The following is a 14,015-nucleotide window of genomic DNA, read 5'->3' as shown; positions in this document are numbered from 1 at the left end:
AGGTTAAAATATTAAACATGGTAAAGGGCTAAATGACTTTATTTGATAATTAAAAAAATAAAACTAAGAGAAAAAGAAACCATGGTAACAATGGGCCCACCACTGATCAATAACCCGCAAGAAATCCTATGAGACAGAAAGTGCAGTTGTAAGCTCATTAGGCATAAACTCATTAGTGTGTTTAAGTCCTCGGTACACACATTAGACTGTAATGACTTTTTTCATTAAGGTCACTCCCTCTCACCGAAGGAAGCTCGTGAAGGTTAGAAGGACACGCCCTCAACTTTGGAAACGGTGCAGTGGACTCGTGTGTGCCCTCAGCCGCTCACGTTATCACTTGGGAAAGAGAGAGAGAGGTAAAGACACAGAGAGAGAGAACGAGGAAGAGAGGCTCGGGGCTGGAACTTGAATCTGTGTCCTATCTCCCTCGCCTTTTTCCTTTCCGGCGTATCCGCCATCGAGCGCAGGCTGTTCCGTCTTTTCCTCCCTGTGGTCCGGTGACTGGGGAATCCACCTGCCGGAGAGCAGACACACCTCGTGATGGATGCCCTGAAATCTGCCGGCAGAGCGATTATCAAGAGCCCGGGAGTTCCGCGGCACACATGGGGAACTTCAAAACACGAAAGTGAGTGAGATGATACAAATGTTTGGAAACGGTTACAGTTTTGCAAAGATTCTTTTTTTTTTCTTCATGTGGCGTAGCGGCAGCATCATCTGTCAGATTGGGAGTATGAAAGGAGGGCAGTGTGTGCCTCTGGCTGCTCGCAGCAAGCTAGTGGACTTGTTGTTTTATTGCTCGGGCGCTTTTGTTTGTCCTTCTGCCAAATCTAAGCGCCATAGCTGTACAGTTACAAGCTGTTTTATTATGCTGTTGACTCTGAGCTGTCACATAATAAGAAACACAAGCACAGTCCTGTCACTTTTACTGTGTGATATGGAGCTAATGCTGCCAGAAGCCCCATACCAACATAAATGGCTACTTAGAGCCAGTATTTCTTCATTACCAGTTTAAACAAGTTAAACTAAAATCTAAATAGCTGCTGTTCTTGTTTTTTAGTTAAATATATTAAAGCTTTATACTGTTTGAAACTCTGAAACATTCACTTTGGGATCTTAGGACTCTTTCTTTTCGGCATTTTCCCCATTGGATTCGCTTAATCTAGTAATATGTACAATAATTGATAGATTAATTGAGAACGCTAGCATAAGAGCTTTACAGGTTTTCCACCTAGCTGCGTTTTACAGCCATCTACACTCACCTACCACTTCATTAGGTACACCTGCTTAACTTTGCATAAATGCAAATCTGTAATCAGCCAATCACATGGCAGCAACTCAGTGCATGTAGTCAAGATAACCTGCTGAAGTTCAAAATGAGCATCTGATTGGAGAATAAGGGTGATTTAAGCGACTTGGTTGGTGCCAAACCTGCTGCTCTGAGTATTTTATAAACTGCTGATCTGTTGGGCTTTTTCCAGCAAATATCTCTTGGGTTTTATAGAGAATGGTGTGAAAATGAGAAGCTACCTAGTGAGCTGCAGTTCTCTGGGAAGTTTGCTTCAGAGGAGAATAGCTACACTGCTTTGAGCTGTTAGGATGGCAATGGTAACGTAAATGACCTTTTATTATAACAGTAAAGCACTTTTAGGGTGTGAAACAGGAGATTCACATTGTGGATGTGCAGCTGAATTAAATCTACAGGAACTGTGTGATGCTATCATGTCAACATGGACTAAAATCTCAGAGGAATGTGTCCGGCACCTTGTTGGATCTGTGACACAAAGAATTTAGGTAGCTCTGAAGGCAAAAGAGAGTCCAACCTGGCACTAAGAAGGTAAAACAAATGATGAGGTATTTTGATTCCTATATATCTATCAGATGTTCTCTGCTATCACAGGCATATTCATAACAGTGTATTATTAGTAACATACTACAATGCAATTGTAATTGTAATGCAATCTTTATTTTAATGGAAAATATTCCAAAAAAATAAATAAAAATAAGGTAAGCTATTTGTTAATTTGTAAAGTAGGTTCCTACACAGTTCGTAAACTATGATCTCATCACTTTTATATATGTAGTTATAGATAATAAACAAATAAATCCGCTGATAAATCAATACTGCAACTTTGTACTTTGTAAAATCAGGATGAACATTCGGCCATCAATCAGTAGTGAAAACTGCAGGGATTTTATAGAGATTACAATACAGATTACTGAAACACCTAATCAAAGTTAAGCATAGTCCCAGTCTGTTCCTGAGTTATGGAGCTGAATAATGCCCGTGTTTGTAGGGACACTATAATAACACAGAAAGTTGACCTTTGACCCTTTGCTTGTAAAATCTCCTCACTTCATTGTTGTATCCTGTTAGATATTTTCATGAAATCTTGTCATAAGTAGCACATTAATTCTTGAGTTACAGTCACAATGCGTTTTGGGAGGTCACAGTGACCTTGAGATGCTAATCAGTGCTCATCCTATGGTCCAAGTTCATCCTTTGGTGCTTAATGGGAAAAAAAAATCAATCAAGGTGTTCAAAAAAGTGAAAATAGGTTGGGGATAAGGGCAGACTGGCAACAGCAATCAAATTGCCTCTGGCTATGACTATCTTAGTTAAAAGTAGCATGGTATTCATTTGTTGCAGGTAGAACTGAGGACTATACTAAGATTGAATCCTACTAAGATCTAATTAAAGGTCTAGGTTAGTTTTTCTGTTGAACACACTTCAGCTGTCTAATAAGATTATACAGCTACTTAAAAAATATAAAAATGAAACCAATTTTTCAGCGAGTTTCATCCACAGAGGTCGACCAATTATCATTCGACGAAGATAAATGAATATGCAACAAACACATCTTTAACAATTGAGCTGAATTTACATCATAATTCTCAGTTATTGGTTTTTCAAAAAGTTTTTTTGACCATATTCAATATGCAATGTTGCTTAAGGACAACTACAGTGCGAAGTACAGGAGGTTTTGAGTGCTGAGTGAGGGGTCAGAGCAGCAAACCTTGTCACACCATCAGTGACAGACTGCCTTGCAGCCTGCAGCCCTGCTGTAACACAAATGTGTCAAGCGCCGTCTTGAACGCTCCCTCCTCTCTGCTACTTTGCCTGTGAGCTTCCCACTGCAATAAATGGTAGCATGCTGGTTATGCTTCATCCAAAATTCCTACTTAGTGCCAGCTTTCATTAAACATGACTGATTAATTTCACAGCCAGCAAGATGTTCTTAGTTTCTTCTGCTCTGTTGGACATGTTCTACATAAATTATTGAATGCCCGAACATAAATCTGTTGGATTTGGGCTTTCATGATTGTCTCTGGTTGCTTTAAATGCATTTTGTTTCTCAGCTCGAGCACAAAATGACAGTTTTAAGTGGCGGCTTGTCTCAAATAAGTGCTTGGGTTTGTCAGCTTCTCATAACTGCTGGGCTAAAACTTTTGATTGTGCACAAACAGTGAGGGATTTAAAAAAAAAAAAATCATAATTTTCCACGTCACAATACTCTGCGCATCAACCGCGCTGACTTTTGATGACAAACAAACCATCAGCGTGTCATTTTGAAAGACATCGATTGTGACACATTGTTAGCAGAAGCCCCTGCATTGTGCTTTTCTTCTCTTATTGTTGTTGCCAGTGAGAGAGATAAGAAAAGGCAGAGTGACACTGCCAGAGCAGAATCCAGCTGGATTTCGGCGCCTGATGACAGAAGCAGTTTGTGTCTCAGAAACACCGCAGAGATCAGGCTGGGAAAACGTGTGAACGCAGCAGTGAGGAAACGGTGCAGGCAGTAAGAGCGGCTGTTGATATCCAGATGCTACTTAAGCAGGCAAAGTGGAGAGAGGACAGTGTCTGTATGGCAGCATGTGGCAATGCGTCAGAGCTGCCTGTCGGAATTTAAATAAGGTAACATCGCAGCCGGTTGGCACTTTCACACACATTAGGTGTGGTTAAGTTTGAAAGAGAGTGATGAATTATTTGTGTGCTGACAGCCAACTGAAAGTGCATGTGGAGCGTGGATGGTAAGTCACTGTGGATAAATAATCACTTTTAAGGACAATATTTAGTTAATTTAGGTAAGAGTTGGTTTTAACCCCTTAAGCCCCAGCGCCCCCTGATACGGGGGGCAAAGGCAGGAGATCAGTTAAGCTTGGGGCTTAATAGGTTAAATGAGACTCCAGTGTGAAGGTGGAATGAGACAGAGGAATTTAATTGGATGATCACTTGTGTCTGGAGTGTTACACTGATTAATTTAATTGCCTCCTGACCTCTAATTGTCCACCACTGTAAGGTTACACTTAACTTACCGCCCCTCCCTGAGCCTGGTTCTCCCGGAGGTTTCTTCCTGCTAAAAGGGAGTTTTTCCTTCCCACTGTCGCCAAAGTGCTTGCTCATAGAGGGTCATTTGATTGTTGGATTTTTCTCTGTATGTATTATTGTAGGGTCTACCTTACAATATAAAGCACCTTGAGGCGACTGTTGTTATGATTGGCGCTATATAAATAAAATTGAATTGAAAAAACTGAATTGAATTACCCTTTTGAAATTGTGTGGTTCTCTTTTAATACACCCTATATAACAAAAATTTATTTATTTATTTTATTACAAGTGGTCAATATGTCCCCCTCTGGATATATGTCCATGTGGTAGTCAAACCCGTCCCACACTTTTGCGAGCATTTCTGGAGTCACTGTGGCCACTGCTACCTACCATCAACCATGTGAAAGTCACGAACCCCCTCTGTGAATAGCTGTGGAATTAAAGCACTTTAAAATTTTATATATATATAACATATTTATAGGTTTCTATGAAATGAGGAGTGAACACTCTTTTCATTAGTAAACCAAAAAGACAAAAACAATGCATAATAACAATTTTATTTTTAACCAGCCACCTTAATAAACCTTATTAAAATAAAGTGATCTATTTGCTCCACCTTAAATGTAGTCAGTCTTTAGTCCTTTAGCAAGTGGAAAACTGACATGTGCAGCACTTTCTAGTCGCCCACTGTGGCTGCCCATTGTCATCTGTTGAGGTCAAAGCCACTGGCAGCATGGAAGAGGACACAGCATGTACCCTGAGTACAGGCCGTCCCTTTGCATCACGTCACACAGTAGCAGTACAGACCTTTCCTGTGTCTTAGAAGTCACACACACTTGCCCTTGGCACTAAAGGATGTCCCTGCTGCATCAGTTCAAAATGCTGTGACTGGAGGAGACTGAGCTGAAGCCAAGCAAGATTGTGTAATTTTCTTTAGTATTGCATTTTATAAGTGCTTTTTGTAACGGAGCATATCTTCTTTTTTGCTGCGTAGCTGTGGGACCAATGTGAGAAGAAGAAAACAGAAGACAACAAGCATCTTTAACAAAATCTCTGGTGTCTCAAGCCCTGTGGCTTTGAAGAAACTGTCAGAATATGCAATTTGTTTCCTGTGCTTTGCAGTTTGGATCATAGCTCGATCTGAAGTTGGTGGACTCAGGAGTCATTAGGTTCAATCTCTGGCTGTGCATATAGCCCTTGGTTATATTGAACCTGACAGGGGCTTGACTGAATGTCATCCAGGAGACACTGGTGTCAGTTAACAGTGTCCTGAAGGAGCAATTATCTCTCAGTGGCTCATTAAGACTCAGGAACCCGTGACCTAGAGAGATAGCAGTGAGGAGGAAGAGGAAACATAGTCCCCCTCCACCATTAAGGAAGAATTGAGTGTCAATAAAGGGCTGAAGACCAGAATTAGTAAAGATCAATTTACAGAGGGTTCCCACGATCTGAATGTGATAAATAAGATGACGAATTAGTGACTGATTGAGCAGTCAGAGCTGTGTTAGGATCCAGAAATAAGTACTAGTAATGTAACTTTATTAGGTACTAATTACATTATATGGTGTTATCTAAGGAGCTTGCATAGACAAGCGACTGGACTTTAAGTTTCTTAAAGACAACTGAAAAAACTTCTTTAGTTTCAAGACTAAAAAAGAGCTCAGCCAGGAGGAGCTCAAAAGCACCTTGATGATTCCTAAAACTTCTGGAAAAATATTCTTTGAACCGATAAGATCAAAACTAAACTTTTTACAAGGTTTGAGTGTGGTTACATCTGCATGGAACTAACACAGCATTTTATAAAAAGACCATCATAGTACCAGTCAAACATGGTGGCGATAGTGTGATGGTCCAGGGCTGCTTTGTTGTTTCAGAACCTAGACAGTCCATGAATTCTGCTCTCTACCAGAAAATCCTGAAGGAGAATGTCTGGCCATCAGTTCATGGCGTGAAGCTCAAGTGGAGCTTTTTAGGAAGTTATGCTGCAGGACGATGATGCAAAACACACAACATCAACAAAACAACAAAACCAAAATTATGATTGGCCTAATAAAATTCTAGATTTTATTCATGCCTAAAATATGTTTTCATTGCACTGTAACTAAACTAAACTAGTTATATTTTAATACCAGATGTAGCCATGTGGCTATCCCTGTGTGTGATCAGGTTTTAAACATGACTCTGATACAGCACAACATTGGCAGTGCTAAAACTATTTATAAATTAAATAGTCAACAGCAACATGTTTTTGGAAAAAGTCAGTGTACTTGGCTTTAGATAATGCAGTCCTGACAGTAAACCAGTACAAATATGTCTGTAGACTGCATGGATTCAATGCACTGGCTACTTCAGTGTAGAGACCTGATTCATTTAACATGACATCTTTAGGAAAGGTTGTATTAGCATAAAGTACACAACCAGCACTGTCCCATTTACTGTTGCACTAAAAAACATCATCCACCCAGAAAGAGGCAAATGGAGCAAGAATAGTGCATATATTTAGTCTGATATACAGCCAGATGTTGCTGTGCTTTTGGATTTCTTCTGCTAAAAGTAGAGGCACTCTTATTTCTCTTTGCATTTACTAGGGTTCATGTATAAGCACACAGTGATTTAGAGGATCAGTTAAGCCAGTATATGCCATTAGCTGAGCTTCAGTACATCAGATGATGATTTGAGTGAGCAGATTTCCCACCTATAGTCTGCATAATTCATGTTCACTACTCCTCAGTCCCACCAGTCGCATGCTGATGATAGATTAGATGATAAAAAGCTGCTAATGAGTTTTTACAGGGCGTGCTTTAAGGCAAGAAACCTGTCTAATGGATTTTTTATTTCAAAAATTAGTACTATCTAAGTTGTGAGCTATTATTTGCAGTAAAGATTTTAAATTATTTAACCCACTGTGTGTCTAACTGAACCCACACTGTGACTGAAAATAGGATCTCATTGTGTTTCTTGTAATTTCAGCTAACGGCTTTATAAAGTCTTTGATTTAAAAAGAAATTGAACAGACATATTTTTTCTTTTTGAATGTGTTTTTTTATTTTATTTACAACCATGTTTCAAACACAAATCAGTGCTGTTTAGTTGCATAGATAACAGCAGAGATGTTTTTGTCTGAGTGTCTTTTCAAGCATTCCACTTCAGAAGGGAAATGCACGAGCTCTATCGCCCCAGCAGTCTGATTAGTGGGATTACTGTCAAAAGCACAGAGACCTATCTCACAGTTCTGCATAGCCTTTTTCCGCTACAGTTTGTTTGAATTTTTTTTCCTGCATTGTTTTATGAGGAAACTGACAAAAAATATATATATATAAATGCCATGTTGTGTTAGAAATTTTATTTTAGGCTTCTAGTAGCAAATACCCTGGTGCTTGGCGTGTGACCTTTTTAGCCATGCTTGCAGTGAGAGTCTAAAGGGACGCCTACACAGGAAGAGACTGGCAGGCATGTGGCAACCAGAGACCACAGAATGTCACTGAAATTCAGTGACTTGTAGCGACAATGGGAGAAAAAAAATGTTAGTGTCATGAAGCGGCTGGTCGCTAAATAAAACTCCTCAACTCTGAGGCAAAATAATTGAGTAATCTGAAGAGTTGTTGACTAGCAACCGGCTGTCATCACGTTCTAGATGGTGAAAAATGAAAGTATCAGTCCACTATTTTTGTTCTGGCTAAAATATCTCAATAACTACTTTATGGATGAAATGTTATTGTTCTTGGCACCCACAAGAGGATGAATCACTTTGCTGATCCAAAGCCTTTCTGTGTTATACCAGGCCATGGCACGTCAAAATTTTCCATTGTACTGTGTTCAGCTGTTTGTTAAAACAAATATCTAATCAGCCAATCACTTGGGAGCAACTCTATTCAATCAGACATGTAGACATGGTTAAGACGACCTGCTGAAGTTGAAACTGAGCATCAGAATGGAGAGGGAAGCTGATTAAAGTGACTTTGAATGGGACATGCTTGTTGGTGCCAGGCAGACTAGTTTGAGTATCTCAGAAACTGCTGATCTACTGGGACTTTCTCACAAGGCGGCTGCAGTGATGAGGACCCAGTACCTGCCTGTCGTAGTAAAGAGAGAGCTGAGTGTAAAAGCGAAGCTCTTACTTTAGCTGTCGATCTGCATTCCTACCCTCACCTATGGTCACTGTGGGTAGTGACTAAAAGAACGAGATCGCGGATACAAGCGGCAGAAATGAGCTTCCTTTGAAGCCCTCTCCCTTAGAGATAGGGTGAGAAGTAGCGAGAGGGGCTCAGAGTAGAGTCTCTGCTCCTCCACATCGAAAGGAGCCAGTTGAGGCAGTTGAGGCATCTGATAAGGATGCCCCCGGGGCGCCTCCTAGGTGAGGTGTTTCGGGCATGTCCCACCAGGAGGAGGCTCTGGGGCAGACTCAGGACATGCTGGAGAGAGTATATCTCTCGGCTGGCCTGGAAATGCTTTGGTGTTCCCCCAGACAAACTGGAGGAGGTGGCTGGGAAGAGGGAGGTCTGGACTTCTCTGCTTAGGCTGCTGCCCATGCGACCTGGCCCTGTATAAGCAGGAGAAGATGGATGAATGGGTCAGAATATGCATAAATAACATAAAATCAGGTATGCATCGTGGCTGCTGCTGCTGGTGGTGTATTGGTGTGCAAGATATATTTGGGCACATTTTGGGTCCCTCATTGCCACCTGAGCATCATTTAAATGGCTTAAAAGACAAATTAGTTCAATGTACTCAACACAGTCTCCAGATCTCAATCCAACAGAGCACCTTTGTGATGTGGTGGAACAGGAGCTTTGATGTGTGATGCTGTCATGTCAGTATTGATCAAAATCTCTTAGGAATGTTTTCAGGATCTTGTTAAATCTCATTTTTATACTAGCATGGTACAGCTAATAAATGGGGTTGGTAAGTGGCGTGCTAATTTTGTACAAACTAGCAAATATGGGCATGATCTTTGTAAAAATGTTTTGTCCACTTAACACCAGCCTGCAGGCATTGCCGCTGGGAGGATATCGGCACGCTCATTGTTTGCATTTCATTCAAAGCATTGCTTTGCCCTTAGCACAAATTTAGCTCAGAGACATAGAACTGACTGTGTAATATACTCTTTTGTTTAGTTAGTGTGCATTTTTTTTATTTCTGCCTGGTAGTATTAGATAGGGGAAGTACATTTATAAACTAGCATATCCTCCATATTTTTTGCCACTTTGCTTCATCTTCTTGTAAACCCAGTTCAGGCTGCAAAGGTGAAGTTTTGGTCTTCATTTTTCCACAGCCATGAGAATATGCAGTATTAAATGGTTTTGGGATGTTGTCACATGTCACGTGTGATAACCCCCTGTTTGCGGTGGATATTTTGAAACTGAAGGAAGCCTCATTCAAAGATGAGTTGTAGTATTCCACAGCGTAATAATTTCTGTATTAATACTTTAAGGTTTGATTTTTACATATGGTATTATAAATTTTTCGTGAAAGGGTGGTACAGATGTTACCTTTATGTACATTTCTATATGTTGTATCTATTTCAGCCAACATTCAGAAAGTAAATCAGATTTTTCACGACGTTGTTTGTTCGATCTTCCACATGTTGTCTTGTGCCTGTTACATTTGAAGCAAGCAGGTTTATTTTCTTCACTGGTTCACTCCACAAATATTGATTTTTAAAACCTCAGCCTCGTGTTATTAAAAACTGCAGCATATCATATTCTATATTGATTTTCTTTGTGTTGTGTTGTGGCAAGCGTAATGTTTTCTCGTGGTCCACAGTAGAATTTTTGCTATAAATGTTTATGTTTGGTAATTCATTTTTTAAAGCCTTGGGGTTATTAACAGTTTCATCCAGTACATCAGTAATGGCCAAGAGGACATGATTCACTCCCACGTGTCCCCGTTCCCCTTTATAAACAGTAACATGTGCAGCCAAACTACTGTTTTAGTGGCTTAAAGAGAGCTGAATGTTATTCTGTTATTCGATGCATTTTCTCTGGAGTGTTTTTAGCACCAGCAAGGTTCCCTGGCCTGAAGTGAAGAGAATTATGCAACAGAGAGAAACTGAGAGCCCCTATCTCGGGAGAGGTCCTTGTTCACACAGCCGCTATAATGTGCACACGCACTCACACAAATACTGCTTCCTGTTTACTGTGTGAAGTCCAAACATTTGAGTGTTCTGTCTTGTTTGATGCCTGTGACAGGTGTCTATGAAATAGGATATGCTGTCACTCCAGTGTAAGAGTCTTTATCAGCATGTTGTCAATTGTTATTCTGTGTGTGTGTTTGTATGTGTAGGAGAGAGATTAACTATTGCAGATGCATCTTGTGTGTGTGCGTGTGCACGCATGCATATCTTGCTGAACCTGTCCCTCCACTGGAGAGCCAAATCCCATATCTGCTCTGTACCTCTGAAAAATTCAACTCCCCTTACCATTTCTGACACGTCATGTCCCTGCCTGAGCTCAGCACTGAGAGCTGAGGAGCCCACTCCTAAAAATAACCCTATGCTGTCACACTAAAAGGGGAAAACGCCTAACGTCAGCACTGTACAGAAATCCATTCTGTTTGCTGTTATTGAAACAAAGCATCAAAAATCCCAGTAGAAGTTTTATCATAAGACATGTTATCTTGATTTTGCAGTTTATTAAGATGAGCTGGAAGTGTTTAACCCAGCTCAGATAAGTTAGTTATACTTCAGTGGATTCCTCTGATCATACTGGTATTAATTATGGGGCTATCTGATGAATATTGGCTTTAAAAGCTTCTGAAAATTGCTGTTTGATGAATTCTGAATTATTTTACATAATTTTTTTAGGGTTTAAATTATTGAGATCTGTTGTACATCCAAAATTATTTAAATGTTTTTTTTGGGGGGTGGGGTCTTAGAAGATGGCATCTCAAAATGCAACGTAGAAACCAGTGGCTCCTGTTATGCTAGCTACAGCTACTTTTATGCAATCTGTGGTTTTAGAGTTTCCATTTTGAAGGCTTAGGTTCAGCATCTTTGCAGTTATAATCCTGTATAATTAAGGTAAGATAACCATGTTTAGATGGATCAAAACATGGGAAGTCAGCTAATAGCAGTGCGCGCTACTTAGCATGTGTAGCAAGGTGTGTCCCTGTTCGCTGCGATGTTGATATTTTGATTCAGCACCGAATCACTACTCAAAGTGGCCATGCGACTAATAATATATACCTTTAAGCCTCAATAAAATCTAAACAAAAGAGTTGGAAGAAGAATCAACCCATCTACATTTGCCACAAAGGGGGGAAATTGCTGCTTGAGACTTACTAAGATCTGCTATATCCAGAAGGTTATTTCCACTTGTTTTTCCATCTTTGTGCTAAGCTTAGCTTTACAGCTGCTGGCTCTAGCTTTATATTTACTGTAACCATATGACAGCACTATGGCTCTTTTGAAAGCAAAATAAGCTCCAAAATGCAGGAACTGGCCGTCAGTTTTTGTGGCTGGATAATATCAGACTTTCAGCTTCTCCCTTGCCAGAAGGGGTCGCACTGCATGTTTGCTTTGGCAGAGTTTTTACTCCGGATGCTCTTCCTGATGCAACCCCAAAGGGGATTTGTATCTCATGCTGGAATCAAACCAGCGACCTTTTGCTTGCCAAGCGAGTGCACTAACCACTACACAGTTACAGGCACACAAACAAACAGGCAAACACATTAAAAAAATATGACCTTGCCTGTGGAGTGCCTGCAGCATTCTGGAAATCTAGCCAAGGATCTTGAAACTCACAAGTTGATATAAAGGAAAGGCAAAAACGCCAGGAAAATGTATACAGTTGAAATCAGTCGTTTCCAAATGCACAGCTCAAGTACTCACATTGATTATCCCTTTATCTTGTTATCCCAAAGGCGTAACACCCTAGAAGCTGATGTATTTGGTACTTGCCGGACTAACATCCATCAGTCAGATGGAAGGGTCTGAAGTGCTCCACTGCATTAGAAGGGATTCCTGTGAGATGCCCTCATCTATTAAAGGGGTGCAGAGATACACTGTCTTAAATTAGATCAGCAGCTCTCAAAGGTGACTTGTTTTGCTTTGGTGTGATAATGGATGGGAAAAGTAATGACTGCTTTGTTTGTCCCTTGAACTCAGCTTGAGATTAGCACTGGGGAATGTGGGGATTCTAGTTTTCCTCTTTTCATTTGAGTCACAGCCTTAGTCTTGAGTTGAAAACAAAATATTAAATATAAACCTATTATTTCCTGAATAGATTTTCTTTTTGGGAGGCTATTTATAGTTGATGAAGATGTTGAAATGGGAGCTCGAGGACTCCTGGGGGAACAGATTCGTATCAGCGCAGAGAAAATCACGCCCTGTTTGAATTGCTAATGAAAACAATCCTTGTATGGTGCAGAGCGATTATACTTTATGAATAAATGGCCGCGAGGAAATAGCTCCGATATTAAAGTGTCTCTTCTGTTGCTGTGTTAACTTGCCATGACTTTGGAAATGTTTACTTTCCCTCTAGTGAACGTTGATGTAAAATCATTTTATAGGTGATGACAACCATTGTTCTCTCTGTACATAATTATACAGTTAGTAGTTTTCAGTCTGTCCTTTGTGGCTGAGTTTAGTGCTTTCACAAGCAATTGCTACAATCTAAAAAGTTGTAAAGTGGGTGGCTGTAGCTCAGGTGGTAGAGCAGGTCATCTACTGATCGGAAGGTTGGTGGTTCGATTCCCGGCTTCCCCTAGTCTGCATGCCAAATATCCTTGGGCAAGATACTAACCCGAAATTGCTCTCCGATGCATTCATCGGAGTATGAATGTGTGTGAATGTCAGTTGTGCTTGTGCGAATGGGTGTGAATGGGTGAATGCACAAGTTGTGTAAAGCGCTTTGAGTGCTCAGAAGAGTGGAAAAGCGCTATATAAGAACTAGTCCATTTACCATTTTAAAGTAATAAATCTAGGATGCAGTGTTATTTTAGATCCTTGGGTATTGATCGTAGTGGTTCAGACCTGTATGGAAATCACATAATTTAACAGACACAGCGCTCTACATGTATAAACAAGGGTGGATGCGAGTCACTCAGATGATTCAGGGTGTTTCTAATGGACACTTAAAGTGCAAGTCACCTCCATATTTAGTACCCTTCAGTCAATGTTAGACCACAACTCAAGAAACTGTAAACACCCTGTTTGACAAACGAGGGCTGCTCTGTGTTGCATAGTAAGACAACTAATTGAACATTTTAAATGGTGCTTTTCTGACCTAACAGGTGTATCTTTAAGGTCTGATTAAATATGCAAAATTAAAGCTTCTTGATGAATGTTCGGAAACAATCATGGACATACTGTTAAAAACAAAAGTGCAGGGCATGAGTTACATTCTAGACACGAGTGTATCCCATCTTCCTTTCATCTTCCTAGACCTAAGTATCATATTCTCAGTAAAAATGAGTGAGAGGGGTTCTTAGAAAGCTGGCTCTAGTGATTATATAAAACAAGCTGCCTGTGAGCTTGGCTGAAGCGAAACGGGACGAAAATCCAGCAGGAGTTTGAAATGTTGAAGCACATTTATTTTCCACCAAACAACTCAATCAACCAGCCGGGGACCAGGATCGGATGGTTTTCATACGAATGTGCAACACATGCACAGCTGCACAGGCAAATCTTCTCGTAGCGAGAAGATAGTGAGACTTTGCTGTTAACAAGTTCTTTGCTGTGAATGGGGAA

At 40.4% G+C, this 14,015-nt stretch overlaps 1 protein-coding gene across 7 annotated transcripts in view; it reads left to right on the top strand.

The window, feature by feature from the left end:
- Window positions 1-230: 230 nt before the first annotated feature.
- LOC309689066 (low density lipoprotein receptor adapter protein 1) overlaps window positions 231-14,015 on the top strand; it is a 47,825-nt gene continuing 34,040 nt past the window's right edge. For 3 of the 7 annotated variants that reach the window (XM_082505223.1, XM_082505224.1, XM_082505225.1), the window contains exon 1: window positions 237-625. In XM_082505223.1, coding sequence (XP_082361349.1) covers window positions 541-625 — 85 coding nt within the window. In that variant the 5' untranslated portion in view covers window positions 237-540. Of the gene's footprint in view, window positions 626-14,015 lie in introns of all 7 variants that reach the window. The other 4 variants (XM_082505221.1, XM_082505222.1, XM_082505220.1 and 1 more) reach the window with 3 other exon arrangements.

This window comes from Aulonocara stuartgranti (genome assembly GCF_965226115.1).
Source record: "Aulonocara stuartgranti genome assembly, chromosome: 15".
In the NCBI taxonomy this organism is placed as follows: domain Eukaryota; kingdom Metazoa; phylum Chordata; class Actinopteri; order Cichliformes; family Cichlidae; genus Aulonocara; species Aulonocara stuartgranti.
The sequence above is the reverse complement of the archived record's forward strand: the minus strand, read 5'-3'. Positions and strand labels throughout refer to the sequence as shown.